At 43.2% G+C, this 19,596-nt stretch overlaps 1 protein-coding gene across 1 annotated transcript in view; it reads right to left on the reverse strand.

Moving 5' to 3' along the window:
* Positions 1-15,057: 15,057 nt before the first annotated feature.
* Positions 15,058-19,596, reverse strand: part of PDXK (pyridoxal kinase) — a 46,105-nt gene continuing 41,566 nt past the window's right edge. Inside the window, exons 8-11 of the mRNA XM_050907927.1 lie at positions 19,193-19,304; positions 17,066-17,202; positions 16,435-16,501; positions 15,058-15,686 (exon numbers count right to left, since the gene is read on the reverse strand). Coding sequence (XP_050763884.1) covers positions 15,574-15,686; positions 16,435-16,501; positions 17,066-17,202; positions 19,193-19,304 — 429 coding nt within the window. The 3' untranslated portion in view covers positions 15,058-15,573. The remainder of the gene's footprint in view (positions 15,687-16,434; positions 16,502-17,065; positions 17,203-19,192; positions 19,305-19,596) is intronic.

Below are 19,596 nucleotides of genomic sequence, written 5' to 3' on the forward strand. Positions count from 1 at the left end.
TTGCTTATTATTCAAACTAGTCTTTGGAATAAAAGGGAGGCGAGGAGGTGTGGAGGTGGTGGCAGCTTTTATTGGTTCCTTAAGATTCCTCTCGGTTATGTGGCCTGCAACAATCTTCTGTTGTGTTTGAAACTAACCTTACTTACCAAAGGAAAACAGGAAAAAAATCCACCATGTTTCTATGACAGGGCTAACCAGCCTGCTCTGTGGAGAGGGCTCGGCTTTGGGCAGCCGTGGTCCATGGCTGGGACAGGAATGTGAGGACTCCAGCTCCTTTCATCCGCAGCAGCGTGCCTGGGGCACAAATAGGATGAGCAGAGCTCAAAGGCAGAACGTGGCCTTTCTGTAGCAGTCAGACTCCCGGTTCAGAAGCTGAGTTACATCCACAAATACTCCCTGGAGTCACACGTACCTCCTATGTCTTTTCCTCCTTTCATTTTATTCCCCCTCGCTGCCTGGTCCTGTCACAGCTCCTGTGTCCCACCAGCTTCACTGCCTTCCCCCCCCTTCAGACCACTCAGATGATGAGCAATGTGATGGCTCGGTCTCTACGCCACAACGGCGGCATTCAAACCCTCAAAGGAGGCAGCAAGAACAGCGTTTGTCACCTGACTCTCAGCTCTCTGGGCTGCCAGTTGGCTCAGGGAAAGACTTGACTGCCCTGGTGACCTCCTGTGCATGCATGAGATGCTCCTTTTTTCAGGAGACACTCCTTTTTTTGGGACACATGGGAGCCGTGTATCTCCGTTGGCCACACAGTTTCCCCGGAGGCTGGCATGCCCCCATGGACCCCCCAGATCGTACTGCTGGCATGGGGAGCAGGTGGGACTGGGCGATGGAGAGAGCACGTGGCAGCCCCCGCTGCTGCAGAGGGACCTGCTGGAGGCTCTGCTAGATTTCCACAGGAGGAGGTACCACTCTTCCAAAGTCTCTCCTTACTTTGCTCGTGCTCCAATTCTTCCTAAGCAAATTGCAAAGAATGACAAGAAGAATACGAAAGGGCTGCTGCTCATGACAGGAGAGAGCCCCAGCTGATGCAGTGCCCCATCTTTGAGGACAACAGGGCTATGAAGAGGACAGCAGCTTCAGCACTTCCCCCTAAAACACTCAAATCACCTTTTCAGCCCCTTGCCCTGGTTCCTTGTCTCTGTTCCCCAGAGCCAACAGCTGCCAGGGAAAATTGGGCTGTGCTCCCATCCCCTGCACACTCACTCCAGCCGTCAGCTGGAGAAGCCAGCCAGGCTCGCTCAACATGTATCTCTTCCAAAGGCTGTGGTGACAGGCTGCTGCTGTAAATCAGGCACAGGCTGGAGTGTGGACTGGTAGAGAAGGGCACTCTCACCATGCTGTCAGCCAGCAGTGACAGCAGCACCCGCAGGGGCAGCACCCACTTTGGAGACGGAATGTTTCAGGAGGAGCCTGGGGTTAGGAAGGTTGAAATTTTCTGGCTGGGTTAGGCTGGTGATAGTATCCCCGATGACCACATAGAAAGCAACTTTCTAATATGTATGTATGAGAAGCATGAGAAGTATGAGAAAGAAGTATGAGCAGTATGAGAAAAAACCAGGATGAACTGGAAGCGTTGGTCAGCTCCCAGAGCTATGATATCATTGGCGTTAGTGAGACGTGCTGGAATGAGTCCCACGATTGGAGTGCTGGGATGGAGGGCTACAGGCTGTTCAGGAGGGATAGGCAGGGCGGCGAGGTGGAGGTGTTGCACTATACGTAAGGGAGAGGTTTGATTGTACAGCCCTTACAGTTAGTGATGATGTGGTTGAGAGCCTCTGGGTGAGGACTAGGGGCATGGAAAACAAAGGAGATGTTGTAGTGGGTGTCTACTACCGATTGCCCGGCCGGGATGTAAGCACAGGTGAGTTTTTCTATAGGCAATTAGGAGAAATTTCTGGATCGGTAGCCCTTGTCCTTATGGGAGATTTCAACTTCCCAGACATCAACTGGGAATATCATACTGCTGAGATGAGCAGGTCTTGGAAATTCTTGAAGTTTGTAGGAGATAACTTCTTGTCACAGGTACTCGGTGAGCCAACTAGGAAAGATGCCCTCCTAGACTTGCTGTTTGTGGATAGAGAAGGACTTGTGGGGGATGTGATGGCAGGTGGCTGTCTTGGCCACAGTGATCATGAAATAGTTGAGTTTAAAATTATCAGTGTAATGAGAAAAAAGGACAGCAGAGTTGCTACCCTGGACTTCAGGAGAGCAAACTTAAAGCTATTCAGGGAGCTATTTAGCAGAGTACCCTCAGAATCTGCTTTTGAGGGCTTAGGAGTCCACGAGTGCTGGTCAGCGTTTAAGAACCACCTTTTAGAAGCACAGGAGCAGGCAATTCCACTGTGTCGTAAGTCAAGCAAGCGGGGCAGAAGACCAGCTTGGCTGAACAGGGAACTCCTCATGGAGCTCAAGAGGAAAAAGAAATTGTATGATCTCTGGAAGCAAGGTCAGGCTTTGCAGGAAGATTACAGAGCTGTGGTTCATATATGCAGGGAGAAGACACGAAAGGCCAAAGCTCAATCAGAGTTGAAAGTGGCCAGTGTTGTTTCAGATAACAAGGTCTTTTTTAAGTACATCAATAGCAAGAGGATGCCTAAAGAAAACATTGGACCAATACTTGTAGAAGATGGTCATCTGACTAATAGGGATGAAGAAAAAGCAGAGGCATTCAATGCGTTTTTTGCCTCAGTCTTTAATAATATTGATAGACCTTGGGCTGCCTGGTCTCCTGAGTCGGAGGACCATGAGTGCGGGAACAGTGACTTTCCATTTCTGGACACTGAAACTGTAAGGGACCAGCTGTATCAGCTGAATGTTCACAAGTCCATGGGGCCTGATGGGATTCATCCCAGAGTACTGAAGGAGCTAGCGGATGCTATGGCAGGACCCCTCTCGATCTACCAAAGGTCTTGCGAGTCTGGGGAGGTCCCTGCTGACTGGAAGCTAGACGATGTTATTCCAATCTACAACAAGGGCGTGAGGGAAGACCCAGGGAACTACAGACCTGTTAGTCTAACGTCAGTTCCTGGAAAAATTATGGAGAAGATTATACTGGGTACTGTTGAAAGGCATTTAAAGAATAATGCAATCATCAGGCACAGTCAACATGGGATCACAAAGGGAAAGTCCTGTTTAACTGATTTGATATCCTTCTATGATAAGGTCACCTGCCTCATGGGTGAAGGGAAAGGGGTGGATGTAGTTTTTCTGGATTTTAGTAAGGCTTTTGATACTGTCCCTCACAGCATCCTTCTGGACAAGTTGTCCAGCTGTGGGATCAGCAGGTTCACGGTGCACTGGGTGAAGAACTGGCTGAAGGGCAGAGCTCAAAGGCTGTAGTGAATGGGGCTACATCTGGCTGGCGAACGGTCACCAGCAGTGTTCCTCGGGTCAGTTCTAGGGCCAGTTCTGTTCAATATATTTATCAACAATCTGGATAGAGGAGTTGAATGCACCATTAGCAAGTTTGCTGATGATATCAAACTGGGAAGTGCTGTTGACTCTCTTGAGGGACAAGAGGCCTTGCAGAAGGATCTAGATAGATTGGAGCATTGGGCTATGATTAATGGGATGAAATATAACAAGTCCAAATGCCAGATCCTGCACCTGGGACAGAGTAATGCTGGGTACAAGTATAAATTGGGAGAGGAGTGGCTGGAGAGCAGCCCTGCAGAAAGGGATCTGGGGGTGCTGGTCGATGGCAGGCTCAATATGAGTCAGCAGTGTGCCCTGGCAGCCAAGAGGGCAAACTGCACCCTGGGGTGCATCAAACACAGCATAACCAGCTGGTCAAAAGAGGCGATTATCCCGCTGTATTCAGCGTTGGTGCGGCCTCACCTTGAGTACTGTGTGCAGTTCTGGGCCCCACAATTTAAGAAGGATGTGAAGGTCCTTGAATGCATCCAGAGGAGGGCAACAAAGCTGGTGAAAGGGCTGGAAGGAATGTCCTATGAGGAGCGGCTAAGGACTTTGGGCTTGTCTAGTTTAGAGAAAAGGAGGCTGAGGGGCGACCTCATTGCTCTCTATAGCTTCCTGAAGAGGGGAAGCGGAGAGGGAGGTGCTGATCTCTTCTCCCGGGTATTCAGTGACAGGACGTGTGGGAATGGTTCAAAGCTGCATCAGGGGAGGTTTAGACTGGACATTAGGAAGCATTTCTTTACTGAGCGGGTGGTCAAACACTGGAACAGGCTTCCTAGAGAGGTGATCAATGCCCCAAGCCTGTCGGTGTTTAAGAGGCATTTGGACAATGCCCTTAGTAACATGCTTTAACTTGGTCAGCCCTGCAGTGGTCAGGCAGTTGGACCAGATGATCATTGTAGGTCCCTTCCAACTGAAATAGTCTAGTCTATTCTAATATTTTGTTCTCTCCCGTGATGATGGATGTAGTCAGATCATTAGCAGGGAGACACCTTGATCATTCCAGAGCACACCTACACCTGGAATTAGCATTCACAAAGTGCCTGGATTAGCCATGTAAATAAAATTGAATAAATCAAGGCTCACAAGACAGGATCAGGAAGGCATGTAGCTGTCGTCATACCTCTCCTCTTGGCCTGCGGTTCAGGAGACCATTCGGGAGACCTAACGCAGCAGCAGCCGGCAGGCTAGTCCCCCTTCTGACGCTGGCCTGAAATTTACTGCCCATTCTTACCACATAATTTGCAACCAGTGAAACCTCAATAACTGCCAACACAGGCTATTTAAATACCTCAAATCCCCAGAGGAATCCAGCGTGTTTTACCTAACCTTATTCCTCACGGTGAGGTTTCGAAATGTCCCGGCACAAGCAGGATTAAATACTTTCCTTCTGGGTTTTAGGCATTCTTCACAATAATTATTATTTGAAATTACCCAGAGCTGCAGGAAATGGGGGGCAACTGGCAGTTGATAGCAAGGCACTGCATCGGGGAGTGAGACGTCCTTGTGCGGGATTCCCGGAGGAAAGCTCCGGCCGGCCGGCTGCAGAGGCCACTGCCCCGTGCTGCAGCTCCCGGAGGTGGAAGGCAAGCAGAGGAGAGGTAACACACAGCAGGACGGGCACAAGGCTCAGCGCCGGGTAACTCGCAGGAGGCATTTGCAAGAGGGGGGCAAATGCCAGCACACAAGTCCCACAGTTACCATCTCCAGTAAAGCTGGGCACTCCCGTTTAACTGGGGAAAGAGAAACATCACCAAGGAAAAAAAAAAAAAAATCACCGACATTATTTAGGAAAGGAAATGTATTTTATTGAAAAAAAAAATTACATTTCACTTATACACCATGAAAATACTGAGTTGTGTGTTATTTTCATAAGAAGAGGTTAAGACTTTCACAAGAAAACCACATTCTTTATTACAGTGTTACTCCACAAGATGAGGCTCTGGTGGCATCTGCACTGGGCATTTTCACTAAACAGTAGAGCAGGACTAAATGTGCTTTGGGCAAAAACCCTAAATATTGGCCTCTTCCAGATGCTACTCCCCGTTGAAGACATGGCACTCATTTGGTCAATATTGAATTATTTCTGAATTAGAGACAAATCTCAAATTTTCTCTACTCACTTAGATCTTAGGCAAATTCACAGCTATCCCTCCTCTCCATTTTTGACAATCTTGATACGTATTTCCCATTCAGCCAGCTAAAAGCATATCAAAACAGCATATAGGCTGTCACCCTCCCATCTTCCAGAAAGAAAACAATACTGAAAGGGATACATTGCACTAACAATCACTAACAGCAAATGACAAGACCACTGGATGGTGCTAAACTCTCCAGCGTTTCCTTCCATCATTGCATCTCCAGCAACAAGCCCTACAGTTTTCTTCCCTAGCAAGGCATGTATTCACATATAGTGCATACTAGGCACGTGAATACATGTGCTGTACTAAATGCAGGCCACAGGACAGGAGTACCTGTCTGCAGGAGGTATCCCAACGCCATTTGTCACAGGCGTATTACAAGCAGCGTGCTGTGCTCCAAGCCAGCTGTGACAGGCTGTATCACATTGCCTGGCAAGCCATCTTCTGAAAATCCCTGATGAACTAGAGACCCTTGGTGTGGTAAGATGTAAAAATCTGTAGGCAAAAATAAATACTAATGCCACTTAAATTCCCAGGTAACTTCCCTCATTTATTTATTTACTTACTTATGTGATTTCTTCCTTACTAAAGGGGACGGGAAGGAAAAGAGCCAGACCTGGACAATTCTGACACCATGCAAGTGCTGTGAAAGCAGACTTGAAACTTTCTCCACCTGGATCTTCCTACTAAGTTCCCCAGTTAGGTAGCTGCTTTATTCTATGCTATTTTCTACTCTGCTAGGCACAAGCATCACATAGATCATTAAGAACAGTCCCACAAAATCTTTTAGTACTATAATGTTTTTGCAATACAAGGGATGGCCTGGACTGAGAACACCAAACCCGCATTACTAAATCTGCAGCTCTTCTTTCAAGTACTTAGCTGACAAAGACTTCCTTTCTTTACCACTAACAGTGCAGCTTTGCAATTAGGTTCTGCTTACCCAGCATCTCACTGCCAGGAAAAGAGGCAACCCCATTCTCCCCCATTTTGTCCAGCTGCATCTTCCCAGCCCCTCCCTAGCAGCAGCACAAGCGCTTATCTGTTTCCAGGATGAGAAGGTTAAGGGAACTAAAGGAGATAAAAACTTCAGGGGTTTTAGCTGGGTAAATTCCCCATTGGTTTTCGCTCCTTCACTTCACTTGTTATGGGGACAGGCAAGTACCAGGGCCAGCACAAGTGATGGGAGAGGAAGGTTTGGGCACAGTTTTATGGTGTAGCTGAGCTGGACAAGTTAGATCTATCATAGCAGCTGATAATTCTCTACCTTTCTTTTCCAAAGAACAAGAGCCTAGCCTAAATCATCTGAGTAATTCACTTTTAGAGTCTCTTGTTCTCCATGGCCTACAGATGAAGTCTAGGGAGATTACATGGCTAAACTAGGTTCCTAAAGCAGGGAGGAGAATGACTACCCTGCCGCCTTACACCGCGGCCAGGAAAGCAGCGTGCTGTTCATCACACGCTTTAAAGTGCATACAGAGTTGTGCTAAACCAGAGCTTTGGTACAGCACTTCGAAATGAACAGCCCAACAACTTCACACAGACCTCACCTCCCACTTGCTCAGAGTAACTCCTCTGCGTTTCCCCCACGGGAGGGTGCAGGCAAAACAGTCACTGTGCCGCCACCACCACAGGTACACTGCACCCACAGATTCCCAGGGGAGGAAAAGCCAGGCACAGCGAAACATGTAAATCATAGCTGTTCCCTTCCGCAGCCTCTCTCCTCGACAATGCATTATTAATCTCGGTGATATTTTTCTTGCTGACTCAGCAAAGCAGAAGTACTTCTCTTTTAACATATCCAGAACCCGGGAACTCTTGAGAGAAGCACTTCTGATAAATTCTCCTCTACTTTTTGCAGTAGTGATTTATTCAGAAGTGTGGTGAGGATGCTGCCATGTTTCTTAAGAGAGACATAATAAATGATGCTCAGTGTTTCCAGATCACCAACTGTTGCAGTAGGAGCACAACATTCAGTGGCGGGCCATACTCCGCAAACTGATTTATGTTGCAGACCCTTGCACTTTCTAGAGAGCCCCCAAATGACAATCAAAAAAATAGATAGATATGGACGGCTGTGCTTTAGCCCTAGTCTCCCAGGCATAAGAAACAAAGACTCAAGTAAGTACAGCAAGATGAACAAATCATGCTCTGATTTTCCAACATGCTAACAGCTTGCCTTTTGACTGAATGGGACTTTGTTGGTAACTCAACTCTTCTGAAAGCTAATATATTTATGAATTTAAATTCAGATGACCCTACTAAAATTCTTCACATTATTGCAACTGACAAACTACAGGGAAAAGATCCTTACTTTCTCCCATTTAGCCTATTCATCTATCTGTTGCATGCATTCAGCACAAGCCATGAAGTTAGCTCGGCCAGGTTCATAAAATGTGAATGAGCTAGTTTTGTTCCAGTCTCTTGGCTTGTCCGTTTGTATGTTGCTGTTAAGCACTTGTAAGATCCCCCAGTCTCATTTAATTAAACAAACAAATCCCTTATCTATTTTTAACCTGCCCTAGATGTATTTGATATTTTATTCCAATGCAAAATCTGAATTTCAGGCTTATGCCACAACTTACCTGATTTTATAATGGATAAGGTAGCAATATTTAGGGTTTTCTTTTTAAACAATGGTATCTACCATCCTATTGCCTCTCTACAATCAAGCGTACAAACCTGCAGAAAGAATACAACTCGTAACTGCCAACCAGAAAAATACACAAACACTACAAAAGCCTACAATTTCATTAGAAATTAAATCATTTGCTATTACACAGAACTTCATTTTTTTTCTGGCATAAAAGTCATTGAATTACTACATATGCCTCGAGGACAATCATTGAGATGTGTAAACATTAACAGGTCCACCTAGTCAGTACAAAGCACCACACAAACTTTAAGTACATAGAAAGTTTGCTCATAAATATTTCTTTGTTTAACAATTCAGCACTAAAAAAATATTACTTAAAAAGGCATCTTTTATTAAGTTATTCAGTTTGTCCAGGGCTGGTGGGGTTGTACGATCCCTACTATATTACAGCCACCTGACTCTCTTTCCAAACCATTTTACTTTTCTGGAAGAAAAGGCTATGTGTGGCTGGGACCCAAAGCTTCAGCACAATCTATAAAAATATAATTCTTTAAGACCTTCTGCTCACATCCTGAAGGCCTACACAGCCAGCCCCCAAATTCTGTTTCCCACCCCCACCACATTGCAAATAAAGCTTCAACATACACACACACACACACAGAGTACATATATTACACTCTTCTACACACAGATTTTTCTAAATAGCAATGCAACCACAAGGGCAATAGGTAAGGAGTACACGTGATTTCAGTGGTAACATATGGCACAGCCTTCTCATATTGCTGGTTTTCTCTATCTGAATAATGTGCTGCCTTATTCACTGCTCTGCAAATTGTGGATTTATTACTATTATTTGCACTGTGGAGGCACTAAGTTCAGGAATGCGTGCTTATTTAGGAGCATCCTTGGGAGCATCCCATTTGCCTCGAGGTCCATTGCTGCTGGAGCAGTAAAAGCACCAAACTGGTGGTGCTGGGGCTCTCACCTGGCACTGGTTTCCTGGTGAAGTAGACGGGAGCTTTCCTAGGCTGTTGAAAACCAAACTGCGTTCTTCCCTTCTGGAAAATGTGAGAACTAGCTTGGGCTCTCCTGAAAAAGTGTGCTGACAACAGCAGCTCCCTTGCATTCTGCATTCAACGCCCTTTGCCAGGTGCTTAGGGCACACTCCTCCAGTTTCTGATTGAACCTCGTGGATTTACCTTAAATCTGCTCCTGCATGCATGTATAAACTCACTGTTTTACTCATTTATTTAAAAGAGAAGAGCTATTTTTGGGGCTGTGATTGAACACCTCAAAGCTTAGTTTCCATGGTTGGTATGTGTCTTTAATGGACGTGTGTTAGAAAGCCACAAAACTGTTCAGCAGTAGACTCTCATTTACCAGAAGCAAATGTCTTTCATGAAGAACAGCTCTCTGAATAATCTCACCCTGTGATTCTAATAGGAGCTGAACGACTAGTCAATGAGCCAATAAGGCTGCAATGGGATGTAAAAGAAGGGGCTGTGTTTCCATTTATGAAGAAATATTTTGGTTTCAGAGTGACCAAAATTTGTAACACTTACTTCTCATCTTCTAAAAGTACTCTCTAAATGGGCAAGGACCTTTATTCAGGAGAGGTGGTTTTCCTTAGTATAAACATAAGCCATACTTCTCCAGTGGGCATAAGCATGACGATGTAGCACCTTCTCCAACAACGACTGCTCTCATTAAACTGGATACCTGCTCTCTTCCTCTCACACACTGCCATAGCAGAGACACTGTAGAGTGCTGACCAAAGCACTTGTTCTGACATGCAGAAATAGTTGTTTCCTACTGTATAGTCTTGCATGCTCTAACCTATGCAGTAAGATAAAAATTCTGTGGAGGGGAGTGCAGCTCAACGCTGCAAAAGAAACAGACCTCAAAATGAGATGTGGTTCTTATTCCAAGCCCCTCTTCTCACCTTGTATGCAGGAATAAAGAGCACAACACAGAGAGGTCCTACACATGCAAGTAAGAGGCATACAGGAGCAGTGGTGCAGAATGCCAGCAGTTGTCTTCCCATGAAACTTCTTTAAAAAAAAACCCCAAAATTAAGACAACAAGGATGTTACTCACTTCCACATACCTACTATCCTACAATGAGATGACTACAGCGCACAAATGTGCGCTCTTCCATTAACTACCCTTTCTCTATACTAGGATATAACTAAGGAAACCTTTAATTACATCCACTTTATTCAGCAAGACTATCAAACTGTTCTTGTTCTGTTTAATTCTGAAATGATTAACATATTCAAAAATAGGATCTAACAATTTGTGTGTGTACAGTATATTAAATGTAGATGCTTTTATTACAATCTTCCTTGCCACATATTTTAAAATAAAATAAATCAATACAATCACCATAACCGTCTCAGACAACGAATTAACACAATCCAATCAAGACACAGTTAAGATACTCAAAAAGGCAGTTATGAGTAGCTAGAAACCTTGGTCCTCCGATTCTTTCGTATAACACATTGATTATAGATTTCTCCCGCTTATGACAAAAATCAGCAAACAAACATTAACGTTAACAATTCATACTGCAGATTTCTTAAATGCTTATATCGAGTGTGAATAGCATTGATTTTAGCACAATGTCTTTATGCACATCTCCCAAAGAGGTACATGGGAATTTCAAGCATGTTGAGACTAATTCGGGCCCAGAATAGAGTAGATTGTTTGTGAACAACTTTTGGTCTCTCCTGCACGATGGCTCTGCAAATGAGTGCGCTTGCAGTAATCAAAATGGCTGACCACATACACTGCAAAGTTCATTCCAGAAAAAACGGATCCAACACAAATTACTTCCAGTAAGCGAAAAAAAAGAATGGTGGGGAAGTCGACTAGACACAAACACGAAGCATTTAGCCTCACCATGCGTACATGTGCTTCAGTATTAGAAGCGTCCTTTGCTGCTAGCTTCACACGTACACATGGGAGTACGTGTGGCAGCGAAGTTAGCAGTCCCTAACTGGTAAATGCTGGACTGGTGGGTTACAGACACCTTTCATGCTGTTAGGACGGTCACGGAAGATTATCCATTAGTTACTGACTCCACTCTCTGGGCTAAAGTGCTTGTTCTTCTGTAATCAATCAGGACCTAAACTAGCTTAGACTAACCACTTTTCTTTACCTAAGGATCTGCAAGTGGATCAGACAACCCTGATAAGTCTCCTCCAAGCCCTTAAATAAATAGTGGGCAGCTGTCTAATACCAAGACACTTTCCAGCTGCACCAGACATACAGTAGGAACTCAGAAACAGACACAGATGATATATGCAGGAGGAGAGGAGGGAATAAAAGATCGGACAGGACTGTGCTGAGTCTTTGAATTTTGTACTGCAAACATTACGAAAAAGCACTGTGTAATTCTGAACAAATAAAAATGCATACAAGTATGTATATCTTGACATTTAAAAATACCTGTTAGCCTGTTGTGACTACAAAATGTTAGCTACAGAATATATTTACAGATAATTTCTGATGTTTGTTCCTGACAAGAAATGTTAAGCCCAATTCTTCACTGAAGACATAAACCTGCCCTAATTTAGATCAGGTCAGTGGGAGTTTAAAACAGATATCACATGAGCAACTCCCAGGGACTTAAGCAGAAGAAGCTAGCAGCCCATTGCTACAGAATCCAGCTACTGCAAAATATGAAGTTTTGCAAATTGAGCACATTAGTATCATTATCCTTTTTTTTTTTTTTTTAAACATGGATATGTCACAGATTCTATGGAAGGTGTGAATTACTGAACTGATCCATTCTTTGAAGCAGTGGGAAAAGATCACACCTGACAGGTATAAGCTGCTCCAACAAACATATCATTTTCTCTTTTATGGCAAGATCACAGTTCATTATGGTTTACAGATAAAACCTTGTTTGCAAGGTAGCTTTAAGTCTCCTAAATTCCAAGCTTCTTTACTTCAGAGAAAACCAGCCCTTGCCTTTCTCTCAATTCCCTTGTGAAAGTCTATTTTTTTTAGTGGCAAAAAAAATTGTGCTGTCTCACACTTACTAAAAGGGCTTTTCTGTAGTTCATGCTTACAACAGGTAGGGTTTCTTTGGCAGCAAATTTTGACAGTGCATACTTATTGCCACTTAAAAAAAAAAAATTAAAAGGCCAATTTTGAGCTTCTCTCTCCTGCTGATCCCCTGATGTGAAAAACTGAAGAACCTCAATTCTGCACTGCACTAGTGCAGGGATGGCCACCATACGGCTCTCAATTCTGCCCCATGCAGCTCCCAAGCCAGGCCATGTTACGTGACTGGCAATGAAGCTAATGCTGGTGCAGCGGGTGCTGGGCAATCCACGGCCCTGGCTATAGGAGACAGTGCACCAGGAGCCACTTCCAGACCCAGCTAAGATCTATGCTGGACACATGGGACCATAGAAATCAAATGTCATTTACTGCATGTGAACTGCTCCTGGGATTTATCTAATTCTTGGCAATTTGAGGGACACAGTAGAGGTCTCAAAGCTTGGCCATCTGAAGATTTTTGTGTGTGACCCATAGGAGCTGCAAAACCAGTGAGGGTGTCAAGCATAATGCTGCAAAGTCGACCATGATATGTACAGGCAGGGAAGTTCAGTATGTTGATCCCTTCTTCCCAAGAGGACAGCAGGGATTATATGCTTCCACATGAAATAGTCTAATTTTAAAAGATAAATAAACTCACAGTTATGTTCGGAACATGGCATGCAACACTTCTTTAATCAATGCTAGAAACAGTTAAAATACTTCTGTGTTCAACTGTTGAAATGAATCACCAGCTACAGTATTTAAGTACCTTTGCTGAAAGCAACTATCTCAAAAAAGGCAATTGTATTCCTGGCACAACTGCCCAAGCAAAAAGCAGTTTATCTAAAAGGGGGGCAAATTATTAATACTGAGCTATTTCCCAGACTATCTGGAAGTTTATGTCTCAGGAAGAAAAAAAAATATTTGCAAGAATTTAAAAACACAGCCCTGCAAAGAAAGGCAATTCGTTGTACTTCACAGGATCACAGAATGGTTGAGGTTGGAAGGGACCTCTGGAGATCGTCTAGTCCAACCCCACTGCACAAGCAGGGTCAATTAGAGCAGGTTGCTCAGGGCCATGTTCAGTCAGGTTTTGAGTATCTCCAAGGATGGAGACTCCGCAACCTCTCTGGGCAACCTGTGCCAGTGTTTGATCACCCTCACAGTGAATTATATTTTTTTAATGTTTAAATGGAATTTCCTGTATTTCAATTTGTGCCCATTGCCTGTTATCCTTTCACTGGGCACCACTGAGAAGAGCCTGGCTCCTTCTTCTTCACTGCTTCCCATCAGATATTTATACACACTGTTAAGATAGTTCATGCCTTTTTACATGTTGGATATCAGCCATGAGCTCATCTCTGTTACTGACTGCTAATTTTAGCAACTGTTCACATCACCAAAATTATTATTGCTAGAAAGTTATTTCATGGCAGTGGTTACTAAAAACTGTGGCAGTAGAGTCATGTTTTGTAGGTCATTTCTGTTTTGTTTTTTTTTCCCCTTAAAATTCTCAAGTTATGTGAATTTTTTTTTTCATTTTTAATGTCAAATGGATGAGAGGAAATAAAATTATTATTAGTTGTTGAGAATGAAAGCCTGAAGTTTGCCTCTTACATTTACTGCAAAACATGTTCATCTCTTACATTTCATTTGCTTCAGAGATACTGAAAATGAGGGATTTCAGAAATGTATTAATTACGAAATCTTACTCTAAGAAAAAAATCTATTCAGCTAAAAATTCACTTTAAGGATAAATTACTCTTCTGCTAGGTGAAACCAGTTAACTTTTACAATGGCAGAAAATCCACAAAAATGGTGGGAGAAGTGAAGACTTCAGTGGCCAAAGCAATCTCCAAACCAGCTCTTCTGCGCACTCCCAAGCTATGCAAGTGACACTATCAGTTAGGCAGGTGTGATGAGGAAGATGCGGGAAAGGTATCTGGGAGATACCCAAGAATGAGTTTCCTGAGCATACTCAGGTAATCAAGAAAAACTCAGCCCCTTCCTCTAATGCAAATTTGCTTCATGTCACTGCAAGTAGAAATGCAATTTTAACCTCCCTGTGCTGTCTGAGACAAATAAAGCTCATCAACTGAATCTGGATTTAACAACACACTAGACCTCATCTTGGGAGAAGCCAGAACCTCAGTCCCATACAGAAATCATATGGAAGTATGAGTGGTCAATACCTGTCAGCGTATCTGCCCTACTGGTATAATATATAGCTGGGATGTATAGGACGCTGAAATTATTAAGAATCCCATCTTGAAGCCTTATGAAGCAGAATTTTGAAATAAAGATGCATTAATAGTAATGCATTTTTGTCATCTCTAATCAGTGTAGGCTGCAGAGACTTACATTATGAACAAATTAATTTTGTATGTTTCACTGCATTTGGTAAACATATGTAACTTACTAAACTAAAAATATTACTCTTACCACATTGCTTCATTGATAATCCTGCCAATAGTGCTCACTATTGTTAAGTGGAAGTGCCCTACGTAGTTTGTAAATACATCCATCCATGAAGAACAAACCAGGGTAGCCAGCTTTCAGGGTAAGAGCTGCTTTCTCCTTCGTCCTTAGTTAAAAACTAAACAAAGAATCAAACCTGGCCTTGGAGGTAGAACTACAAACTTCTAATCAGTGCTACTGAATAAAGATATTATCTTATTAATGAAGATGTTTCTGGAGCAGCTTTTGGAAGAAAATCATGTGGGCACCCACAGACATTAGAAATAAGCAGCCAGTACCTGCAAAAACTGAAACTGTGCAGCTGTTCATAGACAAGAAACAGGAGCAGTTATCAGTAACATGAATGACACCTCAAGGTCACTTCAGAGAACTTAAATGCCAAACATCTTCAAAGTACTCCTACACACAACCAGAACTTTGTGTGTAGTTTTAACCCTGCTTAGTTTCATAGCAGCTGAGATACTGAATACCAGAGTAGGTAACCAGATATCTCCAGGAAAAGGGAGCATGGAGCCAGCTCCATTGGCACTAGATGCCATCTTGAAATATATTTTCCAGTCAGTCAAGCATTCCATTAGCAAATTCACATCTAAAGTCTTTGGCAAGGCAGGAACATTGTACTCTCTTGCCCTGGGTAATTACACAGACTAAGTGAATTTGACAGCCATTTTGATACCTGGTAATATGCTTCAATGCACACTAACTGTTTTGTTTTTAAAACTGAGCAAGGCCAGCACATATGTTTGAGAGTGGATATCTGCCTATGCTGGGCACTATTTCATGAAAGTCAGGTTTCTGTCACAGATCTAAGGCAAATATTACAATTTACAGGAAAGAAATGAGGACATCAATACATTGTGCGTTACTGGAGATGTACAGCCTTTATAACACGGTGGCTTTCACTATGATCTCTGGGTTTTCTATGTCCTTTTTGCTTTGGACCATTCTCAGTTCCAGCTGGGCTGAGTTTGGTTTGTTTCCTTCTCCAGCTTGTGCTAAAAAGATGACATCAGAATGTCATTAAAAACAGCAGTATAAAAAGAAACAAGTTACATTGTTCTGTTACCCCATTATTTTTTCTACCCTCCTCCCCAATCTCCCTTACTACCCCCTGCAAAGGCTTCAAACGTGGAAAATACAGCTCAGCACTGTGATTTCTTATCACCCCTGTTCGGCACCTCTCTCCAGGAAAGAAACAGGGCTCTGCTGTTATTAGAAAGTGACACAGACACGCTCCAAGAACTCACAGATCCCATCTGGATCTCTTAGGAACTGAAAGACATGGGAACTCCAAGTGCAGAGAAGCTGAAAAATCGCTCCTCACATGGCCAACACAGCAGACAGACAGTTTATTATTCGTTGATAAACCCCCTCAATACTAAACACACGCACTCAAAGGGAAAGTGAGCGAGCTACACTTAAAACAGAAGCTCTCTTGCACAAACTCAGCAGTTCCTCAAGCTCTTCTGCCACTGTTTTGCAAAGCAGTCAAGCGCAGTCAGCACGACTGTAGTCCCACTACAAGCTGAACAGTGACATCTTCAGTCGGGTGTTGTCAAAAATAGGCTCGGAGCACACAGTAAGGAACATGCACTGACGAGACTACCAAGCTCTCATTCTGTAAATTCTCTGGCTGCTTCTGTACTGAGGGCTGCCTTTAGTCAGGAAACCCAGAAAGCTCTCTGAATATTTCTTCTGATGCAAATCCAGACAGAACAAGGGAACAAGGTTTGAATGAATTACCTTTTGCACTCTTAATGGTCCTTTGCAGAACATGTTGCATGGCTGACACAGTCTTTTCACATGCCACCTGCATTAACATAACATTTTCAGGTTTTAGTAAAATTTCAGTTGCCTAGTTTAATATTATTATTTCAAAAACACTGCTATTAAGAGGCAAACACGACTGACAAGATGCAACAGGATGACAACTCTGTAATGTAGAGTTTGGGGAAAAAAAATTTAGACTCTCTTAATTCTCCTGAAACAGGTATTAGAAACCATACACCCGTATCAAGGACTCTATGTGCTTAAGGGAAATAAACAGAAAAATAGATCTGATAAATGATTTTCAGTGCTTATTATGAAGTGAGGGTAAAAAAAATATAATTACAAACATGCATGCAATCTTTCTCTCTCTCTAGAGCAGAACATCTTATTTGGCAAAATTACAAAATCCATGTAACTGAAATGTGACCGTCCGAAGTTGTACAAGCTAAAATGTTTTCACAAAAGGGAAATTCTACTTTTTTCTCTCTGAGGTGAGGGAAAAAGCCAAAACAGAAAAGTCTTTAAATAATGTCATAGATTAAAAGTAATTTAAAAAAAGAAACATAGTCTAAACTTGCAGAGAGACAAATAACTTCTCCCACACCTTCAAATTGTTTGGATGCTTATGTGTCCATGCCAAAAGCATAGCAGCGAACAAGTCTCCTGTTCCAACAAAGACAGCATCCACTTTAGGAGACTCCACTCGAATTCTTTGTGTCATCTTGGTACCATCTGCGTTAGCTACAACACAAATAGACAGTTAAGTAACAGACCCAGCAATTAATACAACAGCATTTACTATAATTTAAAAGTGATCACCAGATTTGAATTCCTTTGTGTTTGGAACGTAAAGATGCTAAGGAGTATTGTATACTTTGTACCAGCTCTTTTAAAAGGCGCAGCCTTCCAAAACTTTGCCAAGTTGGGATAGCATTTACAACTTATATACTGTACATACTTCACTTAAGAGGGAGCAGATAGCTAGCACCTTCATTTTCATGAAGGATTGAGAGCCACTTATTTTCATTTAGCCAGCAGCAGCAGCTTGCTCAGGAAACCACCTGTTTATGGAGACTGCTGAATCCTAGATGGGGGGTCCCAAACCATAATCTAGAGTATCTCTGGGTTGTATGGAGGCACAAGAGCAGCTGTAGACATCAGCAGAGAATATCTGATCCATGTGCCATATTGTAATCACCACAGGAATGACCAGACTTACTCCAGACCTGGAATGTACTGAGTGCTAAGACCCACCAACTGATTCTTAGTGAAATCTGTTTTAAATATCAAGACTTTTTCAGCCTCTCAGCAGTCCAGAATGGGATGCTCACATTTAGATTCCTTAAATGAACAAGAAAACGAGATCATATACCATCCCACATAACTATGCCCTTCTGTCCTGGTTTCGGCTGGCATAGACTTAATTTTCTTCCTAGTAGCTGGTATAGTGCAGTGTTTTGGATTTAGTAGGAAAATAATGTTAATAACACACTGATGTTTTTAGTTGTTGCTAAGTAGTGTTTATACTAAGTCAAGGAGTTTTCAGCTTCTCATGGCCTGCCAGCAAGAAGGCTGGAGGGGCACCAGAAGTTGGGAGGGGACACAGCCAGGCCAGCTCACCCAAACTGGCCAAAGGGATATTCCACACCATATGATGTCATGCCCAGTATATAAACTGGGGGGAGTTGGCCAGGAGGGGTGATCGCTGCTCGGGAACTAACTGGGCATCAGTTGGTGAGTGTTGAGCAACTGCATTGTGCATCACTTGTTTTGTATATTCTAATTCTTTTAGTAGTATTGTTGTAATTTTATTATTATTATTAACATCATTATCATTGTTTTTCATTCCTTTCTGTCCTATTAAACTGTCTTTATCTCAACTCACGAGGTTTTTTTTTTCCAATTCTCTCCCCCACCCCACTGCGTGGGGGGAGTGAGCGAGCGGCTGCGTGGTGCTTAGTTGCTGACTGTAGTTAAACCACGACATGTTCTCAGGTAAAAACATCCTGCAACAGTCCAAACACACAGTGAATCTTGGTGACAGTATATAAGGGGATATAAAGAAGGAGAAGGACATTTTACAACCTAACGGGAGGAACAATCTGCTAACAGGACACTGTAACTTTTCATAAAAGCATTCAACACATTCAAAGTTCCTGTTTTACACCACTACTACTTGTCAGGGCCACTACTAGGTGCTTTAACAGCCCTGATCAACCTCACCTAGGATGTCCTCCACCCATGTACACTTGCCCAGGAGCTGCACAGAAGTTCAGACCCAGGCGCAAATATCCTTGCCTGAGCTATGTTGTAGGTGTACCTGTGTACAGCCCTGCTGTCCTGACTTACTGATTGGATTTTCCAGATTAATCTCAGACCTGGCTTCTCTCACCTTTCTCCGATGATCACTGGACTGTCAATGGGACCTGTCCGCCATCACCACCCCTGTTCTGCTCACCTTATTCAGATACTGTGGGCCTGTGCCCTGTTGGTGAGGGCAGTGCTCTGCCTGTGCTATGATCACGCTCAGCTCCCAGCTTGTCCTCCATCACGGAGCAGCCCCATTCTTACCACCCTCCGATACTACTCTAGGAGAAGTAGTTCACTTAGGGATCTAAGCTCCTTCCACGCACCACAAATGGGTCTGATGAAACTACTTCTTAAAAAAGTAACTGAAAGCACAGAACAGGTTAAAAGAAAGCACAGTGTAACAAAGGAGTTCATGACTTACTTTTTCTGTGGCTTCCCAGAGCAATTAGGTAGTCATTTCCTAGAGGCGCCTGTAGATCTGAGCTTGTGATCACCACAGTCTCTGGTCCCATGGCATGGAGCATATCCATTACCTTTCCATGTGCAAAAAGGCAGGAATCAGTGACTGCAATGTGTGTTGATTAAACCCTGCATCATGCATGGTACTGCGGATTTTTGACAAGCACCTTATTTTGGCATCTTTTGTAAAGAGAAAAAACAGTTTCTACTCAAAGAATTCACTTGAATTAGGGGAATTAATTCGAAACAGAGGAATCAAAACATCCGTATTTAAACGTACACACTTGTTAAAATATACAAGCATCTCTGTATTATCTTTGGATACTCCTCTGAAAAGAACACTCTGTTTCACTCTGAAAAGAACAT

This window comes from Gymnogyps californianus, chromosome 1 (genome assembly GCF_018139145.2).
Source record: "Gymnogyps californianus isolate 813 chromosome 1, ASM1813914v2, whole genome shotgun sequence".
In the NCBI taxonomy this organism is placed as follows: Eukaryota; Metazoa; Chordata; class Aves; order Accipitriformes; family Cathartidae; genus Gymnogyps; species Gymnogyps californianus.